The sequence below is a fragment of the Pelecanus crispus genome, chromosome 19 (genome assembly GCF_030463565.1).
Source record: "Pelecanus crispus isolate bPelCri1 chromosome 19, bPelCri1.pri, whole genome shotgun sequence".
Lineage (NCBI taxonomy): Eukaryota > Metazoa > Chordata > Aves > Pelecaniformes > Pelecanidae > Pelecanus > Pelecanus crispus.
Genome location: NC_134661.1, coordinates 8,440,608 through 8,466,606, shown reverse-complemented (window position 1 = coordinate 8,466,606; position 25,999 = coordinate 8,440,608). Strand labels below are relative to the sequence as shown.

Below are 25,999 nucleotides of genomic sequence, written 5' to 3'. Positions count from 1 at the left end.
TGGGAGAAGCGAATGCAGGACAGCAAGTCTGGGCAGGGGGCTGGAAGCCCTGGCCCTGCTGCTGCCCCTGTCACAGACTCACCTGGGGAAGCTGGTGAGTTTTTAGCCTCGGTTTCCCCATCTGTCGCGTGGAGGTGACCAGCATCTGGTCCCAGGTTGTGACCTGTGACCCACAGCTGCTGGGTCAGGAACCCTTCTCTTGAACAAAAAAAAAAAAAAAAAAAAAAAAAAAGCAAAGCTTTCCATCGATGCCACCTCCTGGTTGCCGAATACGGAGCGTGTGAACTCACCTGCGCTACCCGTTAAGGAGTCCAAGAGGCTTCTTGCCGGGATGAAGCGTTGAGAGGGTCAGCTCTGCTGCAGGGAGAAGAGAAATTGCCGCGCTACTGGCACAACCGCCCCGGAGACGCCGGGGTCGCTCGGGGCAGCCAAGCCGGGGGGGCTGCAGGTTCACTGGGGAGCCAAATGCAAGGCCCAGAGGAGCAAAGGAGCAGCCGATACGACGACAGTTATCAACAAGAAGCGATACTGACTGGGAACCATCTTCTAAGACAATAAAAACAGTTCAGTCCTACCCCGAGGGGACTGCCGGCTTCGGAGAACTCCTTCTACAAATTATCTTCTGAAAACGTGTTAAGAGTGTGGGTGATCTCACCGGGTTTTTTGCATATGCCTCTACAAAAGCTGGTCGGAAACAAGCAAGCTTGTGCATTTCCGGGCAGCTTACACTTCCAGCCGGTGGTGAGCTAAGATGAGACATGCAGTAAAGCTCCGCTTACCTTCAAAGACTTCCACTCTACAAGTCTCACCCCGAGCCAGCGGAACTGCATGGAATAGTGCTATGCACCCCACGATACAAGCCACGGCAGGTATCTTTCGATAGCGTAAATAAAGTACTGGCTTTTCTTTTGGGCTCCCGCTAGCTGATGTGAAATGCGTTCGGAAACAAGCACGTGCACTCTCTCAGATTGAAACTGGGGCTCTCGCGACTTCCCTAACGCTGTAGCTGAGGCACAGCGGTTGTCCAAAGGCCAAGCACCGGTGTGGTAGCGAACAGCGGAGTCAGCAAGCCAGCTTTAGTGCTGTCTCAGGGGACCGGCCTTCAGGCAGCTACCCCTCCGAGAAGCCAACCTCCATCACTGGCAGCACGACTGGGTCGGGGACGGGCTCGCGCCTCAACCGCCACAAAAGACCACGACAGCTCAACATCAGTTCCTGGCTTTATTGTCACGGACCCTGTTACAGGCTCAGGACCACGAAACCGAAGACGGCGTTACTGAGGGCAAGTCTTCAGACATTGTACCCGATCAGACCACCCTTGCCTATGATCTCCCCGATGTAAAACCACATCAGCACCTCTGTGGCCACCAGACCGTTCCTCAGCGCTTCCTGAAAGAAAAGAAACCACCAGTTAGATCGTTCGCTCCTGTGACAGTTTCCTTCCCCGCTCCTGTAGTCACGCTCCACGTAGGACAAGCAAAGCCGTCAACCAATTCACAAGGCAATGGTTTAGGCGGAAAAAAACAGGAGTGAACGGGGTGTTTATCGTGTTCGGCCACCCCTCGACAGACCACGTCATCAAGATGGGTCTAAAACGCTCAGTACGGTGTCAGTTGTCATTCCTGGTATTTTACGGCCCTTTCAAAAGATCATTTCTTAAACCGCGTATACGGGAAACACTTTCATTTCAAGGCTGACCGATGACACAGCTGTTCCAGGCGGCTGGGCTAAATCAGCTGCCTAAGGACGCTCCCTTCCCTGGCACAGATAACGACGGGGCCCGAGGAGCACGAGCATAGCCTAGTCCGGGTGGGGGAGAGGTCAGGCAAAGCCGGTAGAATGAAAGGCTTTCAAATCTCGGCCCCTAAATTCCTTGAGCTTTGGGCCTCATTGACAGCAGCTCAGTTGTTTTCTGTGGCACAGGCAGAACATTTCAAGCTAGCGTGCCGGTGGTTAAGTCAGGTCTTGGAAAATACTGCACTGAACACCCACGGCTCATAGAATACAGCTGGCAGGACCTGAAGGGGCCGCAGAACGCGCCTATGCCTCACCTTACCCAGAAAAAATGGATTTTTTTGTAAATGTAATTTTTTGGCAACCTGGCACCAAACAAAACACACGTTTGGAGCGTCAGGTGTGACAGAAACCCACTGCAGTATGCATCGGTTCCGGTGGGGACCAGTCTGGCAGCGGGCGGGTTTGCAGGGAGCACTGCCTGGATTCATTGCTATGCGCTGGTTGCATGGAAGAGGAGGAAGGAAGGAAGGCAGCCTGACCTGGCTTCCCTGCGGGGAGCAGAAAAGCCTCGGGGGGGGGGGGGGGGGGGGGGGGAAATTAGCGAAAAAAATTCTCTCCCTCCCTGGTCCATCACGTTTCAACACGCCCGGTTTCGGGCGCAGGCGATGGACAAAAGCGCGTAGAATGAAAGGCTTTCAAATCTCGGCCCCTAAATTCCTTGAGGTACGTTTCCAGCCGATGGATCCGAAAGGGCCAAGAGCCCGCTGCGGGCAGAGAGCGCCCGGGCAGGGGTCCGGGCAGGGGTCCGGGCAGGGGTCCGGGCAGGGGTCCGGGCAGGGGTCCGGGCAGGGGCAGCGCGGGGCCCGCCGCGTTGAGGCTCTCCCTCGGCAGGGCCGGAGCCCCTCCCCTCCGCTCCCGCCGTTACCTTGACGGTGAGCTGCGCCAGCCGGCCGGTCTGGAAGCTCCTGACCAGGCCCTTCATGCTGTCGATGGCCCGGGGGATCTCGGCGGGGGTCGGCGGGGCCAGCTCCACCTTGGCGTAGTACCAGAACGTGGCCAAGCGCGGCTTCGAGTACGCCACGGCGGCTGCCGGGAGAGGGAAGGGAAAGGCGTTTTCCCAGCGGCAGATGCCGGCTCCCCCCCCCGTGCCCGTGCCCGTGCCCGTGCCCGTGCCCGTGCCCGTGCCCGTGCCCCCCGCAGCCCCGCTCCCCGCCGTCGCTCACCGCTGAGGAGCTGCGGCCCGCGGGCGGCGAGGCGCTGCGCCATCCTCTGCGCGGCCTGCGCCATGCTGCCGGCCCCCAGCTGAATGTCACCTCCCGCCGCCGCCGCCGCCGCCGCTGCCAGGACCCCGCCGCCGCGGCTGCCCCCGCGCCGCCCGCCCAGCCCGCCCGTCAGGCGCTGCCGCGGGCAGCCCGCAGCGAGGACCCGCCCGAGCAGCCGGGGTTCGAGACCCGGGCCCTGCCGCTCCCGCCCCGCCCCGCGGGGGACGCCCCACTCGCCCCCGCTCCCCGCCGCAGGCTCTTCCACCGCCGCCACACCACCGCCGGCTGTGAGAGCATCTCCCTGTTTAATTTGTGATGCCCTTCCATTCCCAAAGATCATCTCTATATTTCATTTCCAATGCCCTTCCATTCCCAAAGATCATCTCTATATTTCATTTCCAACACCCTTCTGTTCCCAAAGATCATCTATTTAATTTCCAACGCCCATCCATTCCCAAAGATCATCTATTTAATTTCCAATGCCCTTCCATTCCCAAAGATCATCTCTCTATTCAATTTCCAATGCCCTTCCATTCCCAAAGATCATCTATTTGATTTCCGACGCCCTTCCATTCCCAAAGATCATCTATTTAATTTCCAACACCCTTCGGTTCCCAAAGATCATCTCTCTATCTAATTTCCAACGCCCTTCCATTCCCAAAGGTCATCTATTTAATTTCTGACGCCCTTCCATTCCCAAAGATCATCTATTTAATTTCCAACACCCTTCTGTTCCCAAAGATCACCTATTCAATTTCCAACGCCCTTCCATTCCCAAAGATCATCTATTTAATTTCTGACACCCTTCTGTTCCCAAAGATCATTTCTCTATAATTTCCAACACCCTTCCATTCCCAAAGATCATCTCCTTCTATTTAATTTCCAACACCCTTCTGTTCCCAAAGATCATTTCAAAAGGAAACCCTGCTACGCAACCGTCACTGTACAAGCAGCGTAACTGTCCCTGGCTCCAGTCTGCGCCCGCATCTCACCCTGGAAAGGGCTGTGGACACAGAGGTCATCGCTTTCACATTGAACGTACGGTTACAGAGTTGAAACACAGCAAGAGAACAGAGGGAGGTTTTTGGTGTCGCTGGAAAAGAACGCGGCCAACGCGGAGAGCACGAAACGGAGGGCCGGGGCGGCAGGCCACAATGGGAGGCTGCTGCCTTCCCCCGAGGCAGAGGCTCAAAGCTGTAGTGCAGTGGAAAGTCCGAGTACTAAAGAGTAAGTCTTGAAAGGAAAAGACAGAACAAGGGATGAAAGGAAAGGTCCTAGGAGGGACGCCGGAGGTGGTGGCGATGCATGAAACGCGGTCTCAATGAAGGTGGCGAGTTGCACAGACGCCTGGGTGCTCCAGCCGCTACCCCTGCAAGGTGCTGATCTCGCCGTCGATTGCAGGTCTAGGGATGAGATCCTGTTTTTCAGTTCAGTGTGTCCTCCAGCTCCTCCTTCTGCTTTTTCCTCTCCGCAAGCCACTGCTGGATCTTCTCTTTAAGCTCCGTGTTTGGTCTGATCTGGTCCATAGTGAGGGGGCTCCGATTGAACGGATCCGTCTGGTCGCTGAAAGACAAAAGCATTGAGGAGATTATTCAGACAATTCCAGCGCTAAGGAAAAAAAAAAAAAAAAAAATACAAGAGGAAGGTAGGCCAGGAAGAGCGGCATGATCTTTCTGCTGTTAAGCAAAGCAGACACGCTGAGGCCAGGTATCATTGGATAAGCGAAACAGATCCCCCAAAAACATCAACGTATGAGGCCCGTGCTCCGTACCTGAGGAGGTGCCGGGCTATAGTCGACCGGTCCACAGTGACACGGGATGAGGGCAGTATGACAGGGTCCGACATCAGAGTGCTCATGATTGGATCCAGAAATTCGTCGCAGGCATCTGCATACGTCTCCTCCTCCTGCTGCTGGCGGTCTGCAAGAGACTGGCAGGCATGCGCCGCTTTTAGAGACTCGGTCTCCCGGTTCTTTCAAAACCGGCTTTGCTCCCAACGCATAGCTAAAGCATTTACAGGTCCGTGCTGGCAGGGAGCCCTCCCAGCTGCCCCCCCGAGCCTCAGAGGAAGCCCTGCTCCCAGAAATCCAGCTCCACAGCAAAGACGCAGCGATACACCGATGGAAAAGGATGCCAGGAACCAGTTCCACCTTTTTTTGTGAGCTTAAATTCACTCTGGTTCTCACCTTGATCCTCTCAGCCAGGTTACTGAAAGACACTATCATGTTGCCGGGCTTGTTGATTTTCTTCAGAACCCGAACGGTCTGGGCAAAGAGCATTGGCGAATAGGAGCGGCCGTCCTTGGGCACCGTGGCACAGAAGTTTTCTTCATCCCTGGACCACAGGTTGAAAGAGGGCAAAGGTTTAAGAATCCACATTTATCGGGCTGCGAAACACACAGCTGCATTACCATAGCAAAGAACTCAAAGCTAGAGAAAAAGCTTGACCGTAATTAAACATTTCTCCCAGGTCCTCCCCAGAGCGACCCAAGGTATGAACGTAACAGCGATGGTGCCTAACTTCCATCCCTGCTGGCTGGGTTGCAGCTGACTTCCCCAGGGTAATCTAAATTAAAATTAGGACAGAAGAGCACAGCACGCTTCCAAAAGGCCCACCGAGACCTGTGGTAAGCACACGGAGCGATTCTGTTAGCGCTGCTCCCAGAGGGGACGCTCCCGCCCTGTGATGCAGGGGGCCACGGGGCTCTGCTAGCGGGGACGTCCCGGGGACGGCTGCAGGATGGCTCATGCCGCCCCACGCGCCAGCTCTCCCTTGTCACCTACCCAAGGTTTAGGTAGATGGTACAGATGTCAGACACGAGCTGCTGCGGCTTGAAGTCAAACTCGCTGAAATCCTTGACTTTCAAAGCTCCCATTTTAGGCCCAACCAGGTGTTGCAGAAAGTAGTTGAGCATGGAGATGATGCGCTCAGCAAGGAAAGGATGCACGAACAGGGACTTAATTTCTGGAACAGAAACCAACAGTTCCCTGAGCCTCACAGCAATCCCATCCCGCTCCGACCACCCTAAAAGCAAGCTCCTGCCCACTCGCCCCCAGGTAGGGCCCTTCTCCGGCTCCCGGCGGGCAGGAGGGGTTGCTCTCCCTACCTGAGGTCAGGAAGGCCAGAGTGCCGATGGTTTCGTTGGACATGATGTTGTGGAAGCGCGCCAGCTGACCAAACATCTGCAGGCTCGACTCCTTCTCGCGGCGAGCCTCCTGGGACAGGCTGTCCCACTCGCCACGGTCCTTCTCAATCTGCTGAACTTTAATCTTACTGAGGTACTGCAAAGACACGGTGGGAAGTGTGTGGGAGAAGAGGCAGGTAAATGGGCAACGACAGCTAAGCCAGACCTGTTCTGCACTGCTCCGGGCTGACAGAGGCCAAGTCGGGATGCAAAAGGTACAACAGAGTGCCTGAAAAGGCCTCTCTCAACCACACATGTTTCAAAAACCACCAAACACTCGTTTAGACGAGTTGGTAAATGTTCACAACCAGATGGGCAATATCCACATCACCTGTCCTATCTGCTGGCCTCCCAACAATCCATTCTATGGCAGGTAAAAGCTCCCCAAAAAAGCCCTTTCTAGCAACCACAGGCAGCTCTGAAAGGTGCGGAGAGACAGTCACCACGCACCAGGGACCTGAGTTCACCTGGCACTCGCTTTGTAAACCCAAAGGAAAACAGCCGGAAGACAAAAGGCCTTTGTTAGGATAAAGCACCTGCGGAGAGGCCACGGGGATTTGATAATCAAAAACTGCAGAGGTTGTTTACAGCCTGGCTGCGTCCAGATTAGCAACAGGCAGATGTCCTCGCAACTCCCCCAGCACGCTTCACGCTGGATCTGAAAAAAGCCCTTTTGCTACTCTCTGTTCTGACTGGCCCCCCAGGACACCGGAGGAAGGGAAGGGTCCAGACCCCGCCGTCCTTCTGCCGTCACCCCTTCTCCCAGGGCGCTGGCCACACCAGCCTGCAATCGCTTCCTGCAAGTATCTACTGCACAGATTCATCGGGCAGGACCAGAGCAAACCCATACTGTTCTAGGGCTGGAAGGGCAGTATCGCACCCGGCCGTCTTCGGGGGAGCGAGAACTGTTGCTTGCGTGATGCCGACAGCACCTGCGCTCACAGCCCTACCTGTATGGCTTCATCCAACAGGAAAATGGCATCATTCATGAGCAAATTAAGGAAGCGCAAGAAGAGAGGGGGGTTCATTGCCTCCAGGTTCTCCGAGGCGTAATCAGCCAGAGCCTGCAAGGAGCGAGAGAACGGTGAATGCCGTGGCACGGTCCCAACGGCAGGACACAGGTCCATGCGCTCTATACAGAGCTGCGCACGCACGCTTATATACGTGCCCCTTGACTCACCTTTATGCTCTGCCGGTACGAATCTGTGCCCCACATGTACCTCAGGATGGGATACATGGGACGGCGGTAGTTAAACTTCTGTTCAAACTGGTGCGGGTCACCTAGACATAAGCAAAAGTAAGAGCATTTCAAGTGGGTGGCGGGCACAGGCAGGGGCTGCTAATTCCTTTTCGCAGTTTGTTTGAAGTAAAAACCCTGCTCCTGTACAAGTCAGTTGTCCTGGTTTCAGCTGGAATAGAGTTAATTTTCTTCCTAGTAGCTGGCATAGTGCTGTGTTTTGGATTTAGCATGAGAATAATGCTGATAACACGCCGATGTTTTAGTTGTTGCTAAGTACTGCTTATGGTAGTCAAGGACTTTTCAGCTTCCCATGCTCTGCCAGGCACACAAGAAGCTGGGAGGGGGCACAGCCAGAATAGTTGACCCAAACTGCCCCAAGGGCCATTCCATACCATACGGCGTCATGGGCAATATAGAAACTGGGGGGGTTGGCCGGGGAGCAGCGATCGCTGCTCAGGAACTGTCTGGGTATCTGTTGGTGGGTGGTGAGCAACTGCATTGGGCATTACTGGCGTTGTATATTATTATTATTATGTTGTTGTTGTTATTATCATTACTATTTTTCTTTATTTCAACTACTAAACTGTTCTATCTCAACCCAGGGGTGTTTCTCACTCTCATTCCTCCGATTCTCTCCCCCATCCCACCAGGGCAGGGGCAGTGAGCGATGGCTGCGTGGTGCTGAGCTGCTGGCTGGGGCTGAACCAGGACAACAGTGAAATCTGTCACCGATTTCAAAGCGGTACAACCGATCCCGCATTAGAAGAGGATGAGTGAGGACCCGCTATAACTGCTGCTGAGCTGAAAAGCTTGAGCTCCAGAGGTTATCCTTTCTAGATACGCAGTTCTGTACAAGCCAGAACCTTGGAAAGACTGACGCTTTGCTGGAATGCCGCCTGCCTAACAGCGCCAAGCAGCTTAACAAAGCACAAATCGATGCGTTTGTTTTCACCGATGTACTTCAGACCCTGGAGACGTTCCCCCTGCAGATGTTACAGAAGGAAGACAACTTTTCCCCTTTCGTGCTTACCAGTAAACTCGATATCGACAAAGACTTTGATAAGCGCCTCGGCAAGATGAGCAGCGTTTTGGTAAGAGCAGAACACCCGCTTGCGATGAAACACGCTCGAGACGAGTGGGTTCTGGGCCTGATCTAAGTGAGGCATCACAGCTTCCAACACTTCTGCCAGCTTGGCTCGCAGATGAGGATTTTTCATCCTGCAAGAGAAAACAACAAAGCAAATCCCGGATGGCATGAGGGCCAGGGGGCGGGGACCGAGCTGTGCAGGGAACACTCCAGGAGCTGCGCCCATCCATGCGGGAGTGCCCAGTTGTTGCAGACCATCTGCAAAACTAACACTGGCGCCCAGCGGCTCCCCCTCAACCCTGGAGCCACGGGGTGAAGGCACGCACTCAATGCCCGCAGTTAAATCTCAGGCAGGGAGGCGAGAGGGCGTGGCAACAGCAAAGCTTGCTGCTTTCCTCCCTCCCTGGCAGCGCACGCTGCTCACAGCCCGTGCCTGCTCGTCAGCCGTAGCTCCCGAGCAAACCTGACTTGCCGTCCCAGCCGTTTACTTACTGCCCAGCGACTTGCTTCCTACTTATCCTGCAAGTCCAAAGCGCTTTGCCCACTAGGCCTGCTGTCCAGTACAGGACAGATCACCGAGGTGAGGGTATAAAACTCTCCCCTGCCGCACGTGTGGGGCAGAAGCCGAACCACATGCCCAAGGTCACGCCGCAGGGTACTGCCAGGAAGAACTACAGCCTCCGTCTCCCGGGGCCAGCCCAGGGAGAGCGGGAACAGCGAGAGCTGCCTACCAAGTGAAATCCCCATCTGCTCCTGCCGCCGCCGTGAGTTCGCTGTATTTACACATGCAAGTGTAAACAAACGAACAGCAGAAACGTAGCGTATGCAGCAACGTCTTATCAGGAAGATTGCTAAAACTACTCAGTTTTGTGCAGTGCTCAGCTACCATAGTAGACTTCATAGAGACTCTCCAAACAGAGCAATCCCAATAGCTTCCTCTAACAAGTACCAAAATGACTCCCGCTGATGAAGCTCCTGTGTAATACGACCAAACGAGTATTTAGACACCGAATCCTGTTTGTACCTCGCCTGAAGCCTGCAAGGGCCTCGTTCACTGTGCCATCCTGCGGGCAGAATTTAGCTTCTCTGATGAGATCAACCCACTCACGGATGTCTAAACCAAACCTCAAAACACCTCTGACAATTTCCACTTGCTTGTTCCCCTCTGGGCGCTCTGCAGATAAGCACCCAGGGCTCACACCCGGGGCTGTACTTACCTCTCCACATCACCCATGAAAACAGTAACAAAGTGAAGGATGTGCTCCAGGGAATCAGCAGAAGTCTCCAAGATGTCGTCAGCGAAACGCCGCAGGAAAATGAAGAAGTCACCCAGATTATCGGCAAAGAATTCTGCAAACAGATTGCACGTGAGTTCCTCCTCGGGCAGCTCATTTTGCCCTTCTCTAGCCTCCCATCTGCTCTCCCCTCATCGCCCCAATTCCAATTGAAGTTTTGGGAACTGACTAGCTGTATCAGAACACCGCAGCCGTGAAGGATGCCCAGCCTGATAAAATGTGCAACACACAGGATTCACTTCACCTCTCTCAGAAGTCAGGTCGCTTACAGGGTGAAACCCAGCAGCCGTCTGCTGATCGTACGCACTGTTACACAAAAAAGCTCAAGGGAAGAGAATCTCTAAACAGAAACCACAAGGAGGATTTTGTGCATGGGGAGAACAGTAAAGCAATACAGTATTTGGCAAAACTTTGCAACTTGGCCGTGAGGGGGCTCTTTAAAACGTCAGCAGCATCAATACCCTAAGTGTGGCCCCTCAAAAGAGCCCCAAATTTTCAAGTGACCCTCTTCAGGGAGAATATTCAACACAAAGAAAGATGCCATCGGTTGTAGCACTGTGTCCTGCCCTGGACAGGAAGGTCCTTCCTCAGACAGCTCTCCCGGTGCTCATCTAGAAGGTACCAGGATTAGCCTGTAAGGTGAATGAGGAGCTCCCAGCTTTCTCTGGGGCTTCTGACCTCGCTGCTGTTTTTTGAAGTTGTGGCTAACCTTCCCTACGCTGTTTTACGTGCTCTGGAACCCTTCTTTTCAGAGGCAAAATGTCCTTTAAGCACCTCAGTGAAGAGGAAACCCAGGTGCTACAAGCATCTTAAGGAATCGGGCCGCGCACGTGTGACTACTCTAGACGCAGTAATACGCGAGTAGCTCTAGACTTGGACGGTCAATTGCGGTAGGCACACGGACAGATGGCCCGTGGGACAAGCGGCATCACCTGGCACATAGGCCAATGTGCTGTTTTCCACCTCTGGCAGCGGGAAGGTCAGCTCTAGCAGCTCCGTCCCGCGGTTTCCCATGGCCAGCTGCACCAGCAGAACCGCCATGGACACCTGCAGATTCAGGCAGTTCTGCAGCATCTGCGGCTCCGTCATCGCCGTCTTGGTGGAGAGATAGATGGTCATCAGGCGCTCGAACTGCTCCCTGAGGCTGTCGGCAGCAGGGCTGGAGCTCTGCTGGGCTTCTCGCCACGCTACTTGCAGGCGGTGAAGGCTTTGGTTTATCTTTACCATCTGGTCGTGCAACCTACCCAGAAAACAAGGCAAGGAGGAGATGAGGCGAGACGTACACATGTTCAGCACAGAGCACCTAAGCAATACATAAGCTAGCGCACGCTTTTATCCTGTTCAAACTGTTTACTGTGGATAATCTGTCTGAGGGGCCAGTGATGGGAAACCTTTGGAGAAAGGCAAGCCAGGACTTGGGAGGATACTGGACCGGACCGAGGAACCGCAGCAGTCTGCACAGCGGCCTGGTAAACTGACGACCGCCGCGAAGCTCTCTGCAGGGGCGCGGACAACGAGCCAGCACAGCTGCGAACCCCCTTAGGTTACCAAGGTCAGGAATCCGGCAAGCCTGAGCGATGCCTGCGAGGTGACATTTTCAGTTTCCCAGCAACAAGCCACTTGCATGACTTTTTCGTCTATTTCTATATTTAGAGAATAAACCAGAAGGGGACGGTGCTTGGATCAGCGGTGACCTCACAGTATCCAAGCAACGATTTGCAGAGAGAAGCTGAGAAAAATAGCGTGTTCTGGTGTCCAGAAAATCCTTTCCTGGAAACGGACAGCTACCTTGCATTTCTGCTTCACATTAAATCCCTTTACTGGGGCTGTTCGGAGAGCTCGCAGCAGGCAGGCGCTCTGCCACCGAGACGCTTTCTAGTAGAGAAGCGAGACGCCAGCAGCTCATTCCCCGATGAGAGGGGGAAGTGCGCGACCCACAGACAGCCAGCACTTGGCTGTTATGTTTCTATAAATCATGTGGAGCCCATAAGACTGTTAGCGTTGACTGTGAGCACCAGGGGACAAAGTTTCTTTCCAAAAATCAGTGAGCCCGAGGCTCAAACGTCAGTCAAAACGTGCAACGAAAGGTACTTGGCAGCGCAACCGGCACACCCTGTATTCTGAGTACTTACTAAAAATTTACGTGGCCGTATGCAGGTGGAAAGCGGCACTAGGGGTGATCCGAGAGCAGTTACCTGTGAAATCCCAAGTGAAGGGTGTACTGCGTGAGTACCAGGTTTTCTGTCACCAGATTGTAGCTGTTTGCAAACTCCGGCTCTTGCTCGCTCAGAGCAGGTATCAAGCACGTTTCTTTTTCCAAACCTGGAATGAAAAGCATCTCTGTGTCGAGTCCTACCCAGCAGCGTTGGTGAGGACAGGGATCAAGCGAGCTCCCGCTGAAGACACAAAACGACTGCAGGCGATGCAAGGCAGCATTTTATTTGTATTCAGCTCTTCCCTTCCTTCTCTCGACTCATTCAACTCTCCCTTTACTGGCGTGCATTGAGAGGGTGCTACTGAGAGAGGTAAAGACCTGAGGAGATCCCCTTTCCCACTCCCTTGCTCCCCTGAGGTTTGGGCGTACCTTTCATATGTACATTCTTGCTCCTCCTCTCCTCTTCGTTCAGCTCTTTCAGGGCACAGTAAGTAGGGTTGAAGGTTAGCAGCCTCGGAGATTTTGGTTTGCAGAAGGGCTGGCACAGCTTCAGGAGGGCAGCTCCCAGGTTGAGGAAGAAGGCATCCGAAGCGTACATCTGGAAGAAGATCTCCGGCATCTGGTTAGCCCAAATTTTGGTGCGGCCCGCGTTCGCGTGGAGGCAGTTTCCCAGCCAGGAGAGAATCCTGTGCTTCGTCTCTGGAGACAACTGCAACAGGTTCTTCAGCATCTGGTAGATCTTCTCATGGAACTGGGCCATAAACTGTTATGGGGAACAGAACGTGGTTGAAGGAGTCATTGGTGGGATCGCTCTTTTGCCTCTCCCATCATTAATGCTCTCAGAGCTCTCCCGGCTCCAGACCGCATCCTGCTCTTCCAAGGGGCAGGGCTTCCAAAGTAAATCACGGCCAGGACGCCTCTATTAATCACCCGTCAGACACACACGTTACGAGTGGGTCAGATCCCGAGGCAAAGTATATTTAGGGACATCCTCAAAAGCATAGTCGAGAGCAAGTTGTTTCCATGGGGAGTAAACCCCAAATTCTTTACACGTTTTTGGCAGCAACAACAACCCCGAAAAAAATGGTGTGGCTGGGAAAGCCTCTCTCTGTGACCGCTTCCACACCCAAATTTACTCCTGTATTTATATCCTGCGTTCTGATGCTTCACTCCTTACCTACTGAAATGTTCTGAGCACTGTTCCTCTGAGAAAGCTATTTACTTTCATAACGAGAGAGAATACCGCCTGTTGCTTTCACTGCTGGGGAGTCAATTAGCATTTTTATTACAGGACAGGTACTAAAAACTATTTCCTGGCGATTACAACAGCTAAGACAGATGATCGTCACGTAGCACCTCAAGTTATGGTGCTAGGATCTGTTCCATGAGTACCACCCTCCCCTTTTCCCAAAGCTCAGACAACTACTTTGATAAAACACGACTTGCTTGACACAAAGACTTGGGTTACAACAACCTGAGGAAGCAGGCGAAACCATTCATGTGTTACAGCTGGGGAATCTAAAGCAGTTTCGTGACTTGCTTAGTCACAAGCCAGATTATCTTATTATTATAAGAGCTGGTGGTGGAACGGAAGCCCTGACATCGCGTCTTTAACCCTTGGGCAACGAGAGGCCACTAAAACACATGGGGAAGCAGTGCTATCACGCTTTGGCCCACCTGATGGATGTTGGATTCCTGCACTTTGATCTCTTGCGGGCTGGACCGGGATGGATTCAGAAAATAGCCATGGTTCTCGACTACGCCGGGGGTCTTTAACAAGCAGGAAATGTTTAAAATGGCGCCTAGCAAAGTCTTCTGGTACATCTGTCCATTGCTGGGATCCTTGGGCTGGATGTAGCCTGCAAAAACCTAGGGAACGCAGCAGGACATGCTGATGGTTACATAAAATTCCAGTAAAAAAAACCCACAAGCTGAGGGGTTTGGGACAGGCTATCAAAAAGAAGGAGAGGTGTAAGAGCACACACACACAGAGGAGCTCTCGATCACGGCCGAGGCACCCACCTTTGCTATGTCCTTCTGCTTCGTGAAGTAGAGGAGCACATCGAGGTACGTGTACAGCAGGATCTGGCAGAGCTCCAGGTCCTTGATTCTGCCCAACAGGATGTCAAACACGGGAACCACCACCTCCCCGAACGTCCGCACCTCCTCATCCATCGTTAAGGCTTCTATGACCTCCTCGAGAAACTCGGTCACATCTTCAAAGTCTAGGGAGGGAAGCAAGGCCGTCACCATGACACTCCAAGCGCAGGTACACATGCCACAACCTAAACGCAGCCCTCCCTCTTGGCAAGGAGGGGAGCCAAAGCTTCACCCGAGTCCAGGACGCTCTTCCTGCAAGCTTTAGTGTGAAAGGCGGCCTCGCAGCACGAAGCTAGCGGCGCAACCCGGCCGGACTTACGTGCCCCTCTCAGCGCCTCCAGCATCAGGTCCACCAGCTGCTCGTACACGTTCTGGTTGACGTAAATCTCTGGGGTGAGGAGGACAGTGCGAGTGTTTGACACAGTCAGGTTCCGGCAGCGCACAGCAAAGGGCAGCAGGTTCTCTGGGACCTTTGTTATCTATGCAAGGAGAACGAGACAGAGCTGAGGCCCTGGCATCCGCTTCTGCCCATCAAAACCTCATCGTGGTCACCTCGGAGCAGAAAGCTGGGTGACAGAACTGCCTTCTTCCTCAGAAACCCCTGCCCACCTCTTCTCTTGCCCTCTGGAAACAGGCATAGAGGTAGCGCAGAATCTGTCTCTCCCCCGCATCCCGGTCGGCAGAGAGGTTCTGAGTGCTGGCGGAGGTCATGTAAATCAGGTGGTTTCCAGGCTCTGGCAGCAGCAAGCGAGTGAACAGGGCCTAGGCACCAGCAAAGACAGACAGAAAGTGAAAGGGCCCTGGCAGAGAGACAATCCCTCCAGAAAAAGAAGGCCCGTATTGCCGCAAGCTAAATTATTTCTGCCTGGAAGAGCTCTCTCCATCCCTCATTAAGTAACAGTGCACTACAGTGTAAACCCTCAGGCTTGCTCCTTGGCTGAGCAACTTCTCCAGTCCCCTTCAAGAGCGGCAGCAGCCCTGACAGAAGTCATTTCCACCGAACCACCCCCCAGGAACAGCTGATGCGTCTGCAAATGAAGCTGATCACGTGCATGAATGCTGATCACAAAGTTTGGTTTGGCAGTGCAAGAGACGGCACGCTGCCCCGCTGCCGGCGGCGCTTGCCTCCCATAGCCGCACGCAAGCCTTCCCTCACGCCCCATCCAGGCCAAATTTGTTCCCCTTCCCATCCCCAGCTGATCTGCACGGCAGCACACTCCCACAGCCTCTGGAAGGAGGGAAGAGAAGCAGCAAAATCTAAGCCTTTCTCAGCCTCGTACCCCCAAAACCCCATGGCCATTTCCACCAAAGCTGCAACCGGCAGCTCCACGCCAGGCTTTGGCAAACAGACTGCATTTGGGATGTGGCATGCATGCATTGCAAGGAAATAAATTCAATTCCTGTCGCCCAAGCGAGTGGAATGCCTGCGGCCCGAGGCAGGCGGCCCTACCTGCTCAACGTTGTCCATGTCCAGCCAGTCCTGGTCATCCAGGTCTGTGGCCATTTCTTCCAGATAGACGCAGCGCGCTGGGATCCCATTCCCGCTCTTCGTGCTGGGGTCGCCTGAGAAAAAGTGCAGATCGACCCACTTCACCCAAACCGACAGAGAATGTGCCGGCAGGCGGTGAAACCAGCGGGCAGGGCCCTGCCCGTGGCAGAGGCGCCTGCCGCGAGCTGCTGCGCTGAGGGAGGTGCCCTCTCCCAGCTCTACCCTCCAATTTCGGATGGATCTGGCAAGCTCTGCCCAGTGCAACGGAGTTCCCCCAGCCTGTAACGCCCGCCCCAGCTGCCCCCCTGGCAGAATGAGGAGGGTTCCCAAGGTTCCTCACTGTTGTCGAGGGTGATGAGGAAGATCCTCTGGATCATGTGGTTGATGTTGAGCTGCTCACACAGCTCCCGCTGCGAGCGGAAGGAGCGGCTGATCTCAGCCACCGAGTAGTCGCAGTCATCCAGGCTCTCGGAGACGCTGTTGTCGGAGTCATCCTGGCTGACCGAAGTCTCCTCGCCTGCAAAGCCGAGCTGCTCAATGCCCCGCCGGCAGAAGCCTCAGCTCCGCCGGCCGGAGGGCCCGACGCCCGCGCCCCCCCCTACCTCTCAGCTGCCGCAGCTGCTGCTGCTTCTGGACGGCGGCGAAGTGCTTGGCGTCGGCGATGGAGCCGAAGAGGGCGGCGAAGGGGTTGCTGGAGATGCTGTTGTTGTTCTCCTGGTCGGTCATCTCCCCTCAGGGCCGCGCCATGCGGGGGGGGCCGGGGCAGGGCTGCGGGGACAGCCACCGTCAGGGCGCCGAGCCGCGCCGTCAGGGCCCCCAGCAGCGCTGCCCGGGCCCCGAGCCGCTTCCCCGGGGCGCGGCGGGCCCAGCCGCTCGCTGCGAGGGCACCGGCCGCTGCCGCGGCCCGCTCGGCGCTCACCGGGCCCAGGGCACTCAGCTCCGCCGCCGCCGGCGTCACCGCGTCGCGTCTCAATAGGCGTCACATCCATGCGCCGGAAGCCGGAGAGAGGGCGGGCGGGCGGCAGCGGCCCCTGGCGGCGCGGAGGAGCGAGTGCCGCAGACCGGCCCCGCCGGGACGCTGCGGGGCCCGCGGGTCTCTGGGGCTCCGGGGGGTCTCTGAGGTCCCCGCGGGCCTCTGGGGTCCTCGGGGGTCTCTGGGGGCCCGGCGCCGCCCGCTCCGGGCCGAGTCTCAGCCCCGGCGGGGTACGGGGGGTCCCGAGGAGGCCGCGCCCCCTCCCGGGACTATAACTCCCGGCGTGCCGCGGGGCGCTACGGCAGCCCGCGGGGCCCAACCTTCCTCGGCGGCTGTCAGCTGTCAGTCAGCGTGGCGTGGCGTGGCCAAGGGCGGCCGAGCCAATGGGGCGGGGCGGGGCGGGGCGAGATGCTATAAAAGCCGCCACGGCCGGCAGGCTCCGGCCGCGGGAGCGGCCGCGCTGGGGTTGGGGCTGCGCCAGGCCCCGCTGCGAGCGGGGGGCGAAGGTGCGGGAGAGTCCCCCCCCGCCAGCCTGGGCTCCTGGCTCCCGCCGGGCGGCCGGCACCAGCCCTTCCCCGCCCGGTCCCCCCCGTGCTGTGCATTACGGGGTCCGAGCAGCCCCTGTCAAGTGTCATACAAACAAAACAAACCGATTTATTTGTGTGCTTTTTTTTTTTTTTTTTACTTAAGAGACCTTAATCACCCCTTGTTTGGATCTCGTCTTCCTTGTCACAAAAGAACGACTCTGCAAAACTAACGCCACATGGCTGCAGCAGGCCTGAGCCCGGCGGCGGGAGGGTGGGCTATGGCACTGCGGGACCCTCCGCCGGGCACCCACTCTGCGCCGAGGGCACGGCTGGGTGACCCATCCCACGGCTCAGGCGGCGGTCCCCGGCTCCGGCGGCTCGTCCCGGCTGTCCTCGGCCGTGCTGCTGGGGACGCGCAGCCCGGTGGGAGCATCCTCGCCGTGCCCGCTCCCCGGCGGGGCGCAGGGCTGCAGGAGGTGGTCCCGGTAGAGGCTGAGCGTGGAGCGCTCCTGCTGCTCCTTCAGCTCCTGCAGCTCCTTGGCGCTGGCCGCTGGGGTCTGCACCTCGAAGGTCATCTCGAAGCGGCTGTAGTCCACCCGGAAGGCGCCTTTCTCCAGGGACATGCAGGGCTCGAAGCGGTACCCCCAGAGGATCTCGTCCTCCGTGTACGAGGTGCGGGCTTGGCACGTCATTCCTGCGGCAAGACAACGGCTGAGCCGCCACCGCTGCCGCAACGAACCACCCTAACGAGGGCCTTCCAGCCCTGGGTCACCCGTTGCCAAGGTAGAGCCAGATTCGACCCCTGGCATCTCTGGCCAGGATGCCAGCCCCGAGCCCAGCTTCGCCCGGCATCTCCAGGACCCCAGAGGAGCCGCCCGTCCCCACCCCGACCCCCGCAGACCACTCGCCTGTGGCTTCCACGATGCCCTCGAGGATGATGATGATTTCGAACTGCTCCCGGCGCAGCGACTCGGCCGACATGTCCCAGAAGGGGCTGCGGCGGTTGATGACGTGGCAGATGACCTGGGGCTCCACCAGGAACAGGCGGTCCTCCCCCGTGTCGTAGCCCAGGTTCAGCTCCGACTGCTCCAGGGGGATGAACTCCCCCTCGGCCGTCTGCCGGGACTTGATCAGCTTGGCCCGGATCTTGGCGTCCACCATGTGGCTGTCCCGCAGGTCCCCCACGCGAAACATCAGGCAGAGCTTCTCGTCCCGGTGGGAGATGACGCAGTTCTTGCTGAAGATGAGGGTCTGGGCGCGCTTCTTGGGCCGGGAGATCTTGACGAACATGCAGCCCACCATCAGGGCGTCGATCATGGAGCCGACGATGGACTGTGCCATCAGCAGGATGACGCCCTCGGCGCAGTCGGCCGTCACCATCCGGGAGCCGTAGCCGATGGTCCGCTGGCTTTCCACCGAGAAGAGCAAGGCAGAGATGAAGCCGTCCACGTTCTCGATGCACGCCCGCCACTCGGGATCGCCCCGGTGCCCAACGTCGCCCCGCGCCCAGGCGTCGAAGAAGTAGACGGTGCCGAAGACCACCCAGGTGACGATGTAGCACATCATGAAGACGAAGAGGAACCAGCGGTACTTGAGGTCCACGATGGTGGTAAAGATGTCTGAGAGGAACCGCTTCTTCTCCTGGATGTTGCCCAGGTTCACCTGGCACTTGCCCATCTTGGTCACGTAGCGCTGCCGCTGCCGCTTGCTGGCCTGGACCACGGGGCCGTCCTCCTCCAGCAGCTTGCGGCGCCGGCCCTGCAGTCCCTCCGGAGCGGGGATGGCAGCGGCGGTGCTGCGGATGGGTGTCTTGCCGGGTACCGAGCTGGGGATGTTGGGCACGCTCAGCGCATGCAGCGGGTACCTGCGGGCGCCCGCCTCCCACGGGGCGGCTGGTGGGCACCGGGACGGATCGCTGGGATGGTGTTGGGCGGCCACGCTGCTGCAGCTCGGCGGCAGGGATGGCTCACCAGGGACGATGCTGCCATGGCGAGGTGGGGAGGGGTAGTTTGGCATCGGGGCGCTTCTCTTGGCAGCAGCGGCACCGGCTTGCTGCTGCCCGTCCTCTGCCATAGCCCCGGGGGCAGCTGGGAGTTTGGGCTGCAGGGCGGAAAGGAGCCCATCGGTGAGAAATTGCCTCCGACAACCACAGCCACCCGGCGGCATCCCGTCCGAGGGATGCCCCAGAGCCCCGGCGCGAGCCATACCTTCTGGGGGAAGGTGCCGTACCGGCCGGTGTTGGTGGGCGGCCGGGGCAGGTAAGCCAGCATGTGCTTGGCGGTGGGGGTCTGCACCGGGGGGATGGAGTTGCTGCGGCCGCGGGGCTCCTCGGGCACCAGCCAGCCGCTACCGAAGCCGTTGCAGGCGCAGGGGAGCACCATGGCGGTGCCGGGGGGGGCTCAGCCCTGGGCTGGGCACGGGGTCCTGCTGCGGGGGACACAAAGTGGGGGGTTATTTTGGATGCAGAGGGTGGTGCGGGGTTCCAGCCCCTCTCTGCACCCCCATGGGCCGGGGTCCCGTGTGATTGCCCTCGCCCGGCAGCCCAAGTGCCAGCCACGGAACCGTGCCGGGGCGGCTATGGGATGGCAACAGACGGCCGAGCCCATGAGGGGCCATAATTGCATTGCAGAGCCCAGGGAAGGAGGCGTCCGCCTCTGGCAGGGAGCAGCCCCAGCAGTGGGCAAGCTCCGGGCGATGGCCCGCGGCTGTGCTCCACGCTCGTCCCGGGATGCAGCCATAATTGCCAGTTCTCTAACGAGCTCCGAGCAGGCACGGGCAGCCCCCGGGCGCGGGAGGAAGGCCAGCCCGTGATGGAGATGCAGACGCCGTAGCTGGGCTCCTTGGGACGGGCTGAGCCCAGCCTGGTCCCTGCGGGGAGATGCAGTGGGAGGTCACATTCCTGCAAATACAACCCAGAGAGTGGCGACCTGCAGGGACAGGGATGGGAATGGGGACGGGGATGGGAATGGCGAGCGTGGGCGCTCTGCCTCCTCCGAGCATCCCCTGCCGCTGCAAAGCAGCAGGACCAGTGGTCCTTGGCATGGCGACGGAGGATACCAGCCTCTGGACAGACCTCCCGGCCCCGCACCGACCCCCGGTGAGGGGGGCACCCACCTCATGTCCAGGCTGGCAGGTGTCGTCCTCGGCTGGTGACTCCCGCTCCACCCCGGCTGCTGCCGGGCATCTTCCTGCCGGCCGCGGATGGGAATCCTCCGCCAGGCTGTGCCGCCGCAGCCGGTGGGAGGGAAGGAAGGGGAGCTAGGCAGCGGTCGCCAGTCCTGCTCCAGTGGCAGAAGGTGACCCCTTAATCTGGCTCAATGACGGGCACAATTACCTCGAGATGATTTAATCAGAAGGAATCGTGCCCTGAACGCCCGAGGGAAGGAGCAGGAGGGGTTTCCCGGCGGATTTCCCTGCTCTCACCCTCGGGAAGATGCTCCCCATCCACTCCTGGGGATGGGACCATCAGCAAGGGCTGGAAAACGTCCCCCTCTCCTGCCCGGTCCGTGCTCCCTCGCGCCCGGCTCTGTCCTCCTTTCGGGAGCCCCCTGCGAAGGTCGCCCCCGACGCCCACCGGGCCCAGACCCCCGGCGCCAGGAGGACTCGGTAATTTACCAGCCTGGCCCCCGATACCCCCGTTGATAAGACAGACGGCAGATGAAGGAGAGATTAGTCGCTAATCTCCCAGGGAAGATGAATCTGCAAGCCAGACCCTGCGGAGGGGATGCGTGCGGGGGCGGATGGGAGGCGAGCAAAGTTGGGATTTTCCTGACGATGCGGCCCATCCTTTTCCCCCATCTTTTTTTTTTTTTGCAGCGGGATGTCTTCTCCCAGGCAGGAGGTTGCTCACGTAAAGCACCAGTCACCATGTCCCCTGACGAGGTGCTGGGCGCGGGAGGGGGTGACGGGTGACTGCCTGCGAGCACCGGGTGAAGGCGCGCCCGCCCTTGGACGTCCTCGACGCAGCTCTCGAAGGTTTCTTTGTGTATTTATTTAATGACCAAATGAGAGCCAATGCCTCAAACCCTCCTGAGAAGAGCCCGACGCCGGCTCTCCGCTGCCTGCAGCCCGCCTCGGGGTCCCCTCCCTGTCCCGCCACGGCCGGAGCCGCCGCTGCTCAGAGCCGCTTTCCCTGCCAAGGCTCTCGCTTGGGGGTGGCCGAGGCTCGGAGGATTTGCATGCTTTGGCTTAACCCTCCCGGGCACGGCGAGGCAGCGGCGGGACCCTGGCTGGAGGCACGGTGGGGGATGCACCCGGCTTTTCCTGCCGAGCCGGGCGCGCTTTCCTTTTAGCGTGGAAAAACCAACAACGGCTGGAAAATGACCGTGGCCACACCCCGGCGTTGGAAGAACAGGCTTGATTTCACTCCCCCGGGCGCCAGACGTGGCCGGCAGCGGGGCGGACGCTGCTCCACAAGCGTTAATGCCCGTGGCCGCCGCTCCGGGCAGCTTATCTCGGCCCGGTGCGCAGGTTAGCGCAGCGGCGTTATCATGGCCGGCAGCCGGCGGGCGAAGGCGCAGGTGGCGGGGATGCTGCTGGCCCTCCTCGGGTGGGTCTCCTCCTGCGTCACCACCTTTGTGCCACTCTGGAAGAGCCTCAACCTGGACCTGAACGAGCTGGAAGTCTGGACCATGGGGCTCTGGCAGGTCTGCATCGCCCGGGAGGAGGGAGCGGTCGAATGCCGAGCCCACGGCTCCTTCCTGGCGCTGCCGCTGGCGCTGCGCATCTCCCGCCTCCTGATGTGCCTCTCCAATGGGCTGGGGCTGCTGGGGTGCCTCCTCGCCGCCCCGGGGCTGGAGGGCTGGAGAGCCTGCGAGGACAGACCCGGGCTCAAGCGCCGGCTCCTGCTCGCTGGGGGAGCGGCGTTCGGCATGGCGGGGATGGCCACGCTGGCGCCGGTCTCCTGGGTCGCCTACAACACCGTCCTCGACTTCTGGGACAACACCGTCCCCAACATCGTCCCCCGCTGGGAATTCGGGGAGGCCACCTTCCTGGGGTGGTTCGCCGGAGCCTTCCTCGCCGCCGGCGGGCTGTTCCTCGCCTGCAGCACCTGCTCCGCGAGGGCCGAAACGCCGCCGGCCCCCACCTGCCGCCAGCCCCCTGCCGCACAGGGTCCGGCCAGGGGCCACTCCCCGCACCCCAAAAACAGAGACCTGGTCATCTAGGGACTCGGGGCGCCCCACGCGCCTCCCGGCTCTTCCCATCGCAGGGATGGCTCTTGCATGTTTTCCAGGATGATTTGCCAATTCCTAGAGCTGCCTTGCAGATTTTTTTATCCTTCCTCTGTGTGCCTGCTTCGCTTTTTCTTTTTTCGGGAGCAAAAGCTTTTCCTGCAGTGCTCACCGAGCGAGCGTGGGAAGGCAAGGAGGCAGAGCAGCGGGCAGCACTTGGTCCTCCCGGCGACATACGTGGTGGAGTCCCTTACCGATGACGCTGCGTTAGCGTCCCCTGCGAATGCCCCCGTAGCCAAGTCTGTTGTGGTTAACAGCTGCGCCCCAGCGTAGCAGCTCATTCCTTGCATGTCCGTATCGCTCTGATGCATTCGCAATAAATTACCGCGGTCATCGGCAGCGTGTTTCTGAGCTCTGAACGTACAGCTGCGTCTCGCACGAGGCACGGCACGAGCGGGGAGGAAGGGTGGGAGCTGCGAGGGGCAGCGCTGCCGCTCCTACAGTGCTTTGGTCCGTCCGGAAAAGCTTGGGGGGAAAAAGGGAAAGGTGGAAAACAAGGGGGAGAGGGAAAAAAACGTGGGACGAGGCGGTACCGAAGACTGCTCCTGCTGTAAAGGCAGGATGCCGGCGGCCGCGGCCGCTGCAGTAGCCTCATTTTCTCACAGCTAAGACACTAAATCCACAGGTGTGCCACAGACCTTCACGTAGAAAGTTCCTCAACTGCATCGTTCACCTGTGCACAAGAGGCAAGAGCAGTGTTTGGGGGGTCTCCTTAACCATTTCTTCTGCATCTTCCCGATTCAGCTGTAAAAGTAAAGCCTGCTTTTGCACGCCTCTCTGCGACCCGCAGCGCGGAGCGTCAGCCTGGATTACCACCCAGAGTCCCGACAGAAGCCAGCCCGCTGCTACAGCACTGGTTAAAAACCGAGTTCACCGCCGGTTTAATCCCCGCAGGCCAAAAGCCGCGGGCGCGTGACCGAATGAAAGGAAGCCCCCAGCCGACGCCGACATTCCTGGGGAAGCAAAGTCCGCTTTCCTCCGAAAGTCCCCTTGTGAAACCTGCACTTTGCTCAGGTGAAGAGGAGCGAAAGGAGCGGGTGGGCAGGGAGAGAGAAAGAGGAGATCCGCAGGCGCTTCCCTCGCTGCCGGCCAGTCGCGCGGCGAGTGAAGAGGGGAGAGGCGGGTGCTCTGTCCTTCCTAAGGAAGATCAAGGGAGGCAAAACAGGAGGGCGGCACTCTTGGCTGGCGAGCGAGCGTGCTTCCAGAGACCCGCACGCTGTCAGCTGCCCTCCAGAGGTCCGAGCGACCCAGAAAGCAAAGCAAGTCTGTTTTGGCTGTAACCCGTCACCCACGCCCTTGGGAAAGGGGAGAACAAGACACGGAGCAGAGGTTTCCAGCTTCAGGACACTCCTGCCTTCCAGCCCGATCCAAATATCATGACTTTCCAGGCACCGACCTGCTCTTGTGAGAAGTCTGCTTTTTTTTTTTTTTTTAAAGCATGCTTTGGACATCGGCTGGATATTTCACTTCCTGGCAGCAGCACAAAGAATGGGGCAAAGCTGCTGTCCCGTGACAGTCGGAATAACCGGATTCTCCTAATTCAAGAACCTCTCCCCAGACCGCATCCGACTCGCCTGCCAGTCCGGCTGACACAACAGCGTTGCAAAAGCATCTAGAAATCGCCAGTCTGCTGGCGGGGAGGAGCGAGCGCAGCTGCTGAGCACGCATCGGCATGGCCCTGGGGTCTCTGTTCAAAAGTTCGATGCTTTTCATTCATTGCAGTCAAAGTACCCTGAGAAATCGGTCCGAGGTCTCATCCTTCTGCTCTCCGTCATGACAACGGGGGGGAAAAAAGCTGCAAAAGCAGCAGCCCCGGCTCCATGGCATCCCGTTACCCGGAAGGAGCACGGCTCGCTGTTTGGACACAGGCAGCTTGAGTCCCTGCAGACAGCGGCGCTTCTACTTCATCGTAAAATAACCAGGAGAACGCAAGATTCTCCCACGGGAGCTCTTTATTCCTAAACAGCGGGGAAACGCACACCGACAGAACGGTGGGACCGTGCTGACAATTTCCATTCAGAGATAGCTCTGCTAATTGCAACGAATTTTGTGCTAGGAACAAGGCCCAGAAACATCTGTCTGATTTGTCGGGGAAAAAAACCTCACCCGCGTGTGTGTTTCTCCCCTCTTCCTACGCTGCTGACAAGAAATCTGTTATTTTGTCAGAGCGATGCCAGCAGCAGCAGGTAAAAGGGCACTGTTATAACGTAGGGTCATGTTAGCGGCTCAATATGTAATTAAACGTTTCAATTCCCCAATTAATAAAGAAAATAGAGATTTTGGCCACAGGAAGAGAGTGCTTTTCCCTTTAACGTCAATGCTTATTTACCGCTGCTTGCTTGGGAACGGCAGGCTCCCTTTTCCAACCCTGCCCCGAGTCGATGCAGAGCGGCTTGCAGCGGGAAAGGGCTCCAGGAGAGATTCTCTGCTCCAAAAAACAAGACTCAACACCTCCTGGCATCCATAACGACCACCGGCATCTCCCTTGGGACCTGCCTTCCCCGCCTCTCCCCCACACGCTTCTCTGCACGCCTGCTCCAAGCCTGGCAACGCTCAGAGTCACCAAACTCACCCATTTTTCTGCTAAAGCATCCGAAATTCCTGTCCCGGCAGCTCCCGAGTGCTCCGCTGTCCTCACAGGAGATCCACGGTGAGCTCATGAGTGCACGCACGGTTCTGCCTGCCTGGGACCTTCATCAAGCTGCAAAAATTTCTGCACTGCTTTGCCCACAGTATTTTTTTTTTCCTGCCTCCCTTTCTTTGTAATGAAGCCAGGAGGAACCCTAAGGTGTAACACTGGAGCGAAATAAAAACACGGAGGGAGCTTTTTCATTCTAACATAGAACAAATGCTTTTATTGCACTTTTAGAAAAATCTGCATAGTCCTAACAACCAGGATCCCCCCTCCGCTTACTCGGAACGTTTGGTTTAAAACAAGTGCCGCAGCTCAAACCAAGGACAGGCTGCCCGCAAAGGGAAACGCAAACGGGGCACATTTTTTAAAGAAAGTCAATGGGGGGGTGGGGGGTGGAGGGGAAAAAAAAAAAAAAAAAAAAAAAAAAGAGAAAAAGAAAAACAACCATGACCACCAAAACAGGAGCTGATCCTAGCCCTCACAGCTGTCACCAACACTAATCCGGCACTGAAAAGCCACCGGAGGCGAGAAGGAAGCTTGCCTTCCGCTCCGAGAGGGGAATATCCTTCGGGGTGGGGTGATCACCCTTAACTGGTAAGCTATCGCTGTAGCACGACTGCGCAGGAGACAACCTTTACAGTCCCGTCCTGCCCCTTGTCACCGCCGCTATTTGCTTGCGCCTTTCTTGGAGGAAGACTCCCGCATGTTTTCTTTTGCCCGTTAAAATACGAAAGGCATGCGCCCGCTCGCCTCGACCGGAACGTGCAGCTGCACGCGTGGCCGCCCGCACGATAGGAGAGCGTAAGCCCCTGTCCCTCTCTGCTTCCTAATCACACACCTCGGACTCCTGCTAGCAGGAGCTTGGCAAGATCCGAACACGTCGCCTCTGGTAGCTAACCGCTCCGGAAGACGTAAATGCGCCTGATAGATCGACGACAGCTCGCAGCCCGGCTCACCAGAGGAGCCGGTCTCTCGCTCTGCTGCCGTCACGGGCCCGGGGATCTGCGTCTGGGAAGCTGCCAAACCAGAAGAACCTCCCGAGGCGGCCTGGGGACCCCACGGCAGGCAGTGCTGCCAGGGACCTG

The 25,999-nt window shown here is 57.7% G+C and overlaps 4 protein-coding genes across 7 annotated transcripts; 1 reads left to right on the top strand and 3 right to left on the bottom strand.

Moving 5' to 3' along the window:
- Positions 1 to 1,202: 1,202 nt before the first annotated feature.
- On the bottom strand, positions 1,203 to 3,024 carry ATP5MG (ATP synthase membrane subunit g). The gene is made up of 3 exons (XM_075723327.1): positions 2,961 to 3,024; positions 2,663 to 2,823; positions 1,203 to 1,389 (listed from the first exon to the last, which is right to left on the bottom strand). Exons 1-3 carry the CDS (start codon positions 3,022 to 3,024, stop codon positions 1,291 to 1,293), a joined length of 324 nt encoding a protein of 107 aa, XP_075579442.1. The 3' UTR covers positions 1,203 to 1,290.
- Positions 3,025 to 3,296: 272 nt separating this feature from the next.
- Positions 3,297 to 16,292, bottom strand: UBE4A (ubiquitination factor E4A). Of its 4 annotated transcripts, none has more exons than XM_075723160.1 (19): positions 16,151 to 16,292; positions 15,889 to 16,065; positions 15,510 to 15,622; positions 14,669 to 14,821; positions 14,375 to 14,538; positions 13,982 to 14,216; positions 13,637 to 13,828; positions 12,389 to 12,722; positions 12,000 to 12,126; positions 10,737 to 11,044; positions 9,727 to 9,859; positions 8,453 to 8,640; positions 7,363 to 7,463; positions 7,133 to 7,246; positions 6,105 to 6,279; positions 5,782 to 5,962; positions 5,185 to 5,332; positions 4,771 to 4,928; positions 3,297 to 4,562 (listed from the first exon to the last, which is right to left on the bottom strand). In XM_075723160.1, the coding sequence occupies exons 1-19, from the start codon at positions 16,272 to 16,274 to the stop codon at positions 4,424 to 4,426; spliced, it is 3,264 nt and encodes a 1,087-aa protein (XP_075579275.1). In that variant the 5' UTR covers positions 16,275 to 16,292; the 3' UTR covers positions 3,297 to 4,423. The 4 variants fall into 4 exon arrangements, with proteins under 4 accessions (XP_075579275.1, XP_075579276.1, XP_075579277.1 ...); XM_075723161.1 differs by having other exon boundaries at positions 13,982 to 14,184; positions 14,379 to 14,538; XM_075723162.1 differs by lacking the exon at positions 14,669 to 14,821 and having other exon boundaries at positions 13,982 to 14,184; positions 14,379 to 14,538.
- Positions 16,293 to 17,398: 1,106 nt separating this feature from the next.
- LOC142595405 (G protein-activated inward rectifier potassium channel 4-like) lies at positions 17,399 to 19,429 on the bottom strand. Its single transcript, XM_075723415.1, has 3 exons — positions 19,256 to 19,429; positions 17,957 to 19,148; positions 17,399 to 17,742 (listed from the first exon to the last, which is right to left on the bottom strand). Exons 1-3 carry the CDS (start codon positions 19,427 to 19,429, stop codon positions 17,399 to 17,401), a joined length of 1,710 nt encoding a protein of 569 aa, XP_075579530.1.
- Positions 19,430 to 21,538: 2,109 nt separating this feature from the next.
- Positions 21,539 to 22,213, top strand: CLDN25 (claudin 25). The gene has a single exon (XM_075723340.1). The coding sequence runs from the start codon at positions 21,539 to 21,541 to the stop codon at positions 22,211 to 22,213; it is 675 nt and encodes a 224-aa protein (XP_075579455.1).
- Positions 22,214 to 25,999: the final 3,786 nt, after the last annotated feature.

What these genes read in the sequence shown, in the direction of transcription:
- ATP5MG (XM_075723327.1), bottom strand. Translation starts at nt 3,024, where the DNA reads ATGGCGCAGGCCGCGCAGAGGATGGCGCAGCGCCTCGCCGCCCGCGGG. An exon ending in CGGGCCGCAGCTCCTCAGCG is followed by an intron (nt 2,824 to 2,960) that starts GTGAGCGACGGC and finishes CTCTCCCGGCAG; the next exon opens with CCGCCGTGGCGTACTCGAAG. An exon ending in TGGCGCAGCTCACCGTCAAG is followed by an intron (nt 1,390 to 2,662) that starts GTAACGGCGGGA and finishes CTTTTCTTTCAG; the next exon opens with GAAGCGCTGAGGAACGGTCT.
- UBE4A (XM_075723160.1), bottom strand. Translation starts at nt 16,274, where the DNA reads ATGACCGACCAGGAGAACAACAACAGCATCTCCAGCAACCCCTTCGCC. An exon ending in CGTACCGGCAGAGCATAAAG is followed by an intron (nt 7,247 to 7,362) that starts GTGAGTCAAGGG and finishes CGCTCCTTGCAG; the next exon opens with GCTCTGGCTGATTACGCCTC. An exon ending in TGTTGGATGAAGCCATACAG is followed by an intron (nt 6,280 to 7,132) that starts GTAGGGCTGTGA and finishes GTGTCTTTGCAG; the next exon opens with TACCTCAGTAAGATTAAAGT.
- LOC142595405 (XM_075723415.1), bottom strand. Translation starts at nt 19,429, where the DNA reads ATGGTGCTCCCCTGCGCCTGCAACGGCTTCGGTAGCGGCTGGCTGGTG. An exon ending in ACGGCACCTTCCCCCAGAAG is followed by an intron (nt 19,149 to 19,255) that starts GTATGGCTCGCG and finishes TCCGCCCTGCAG; the next exon opens with CCCAAACTCCCAGCTGCCCC. An exon ending in GGGCATCGTGGAAGCCACAG is followed by an intron (nt 17,743 to 17,956) that starts GCGAGTGGTCTG and finishes GTCTTGCCGCAG; the next exon opens with GAATGACGTGCCAAGCCCGC.
- CLDN25 (XM_075723340.1), top strand. Translation starts at nt 21,539, where the DNA reads ATGGCCGGCAGCCGGCGGGCGAAGGCGCAGGTGGCGGGGATGCTGCTG.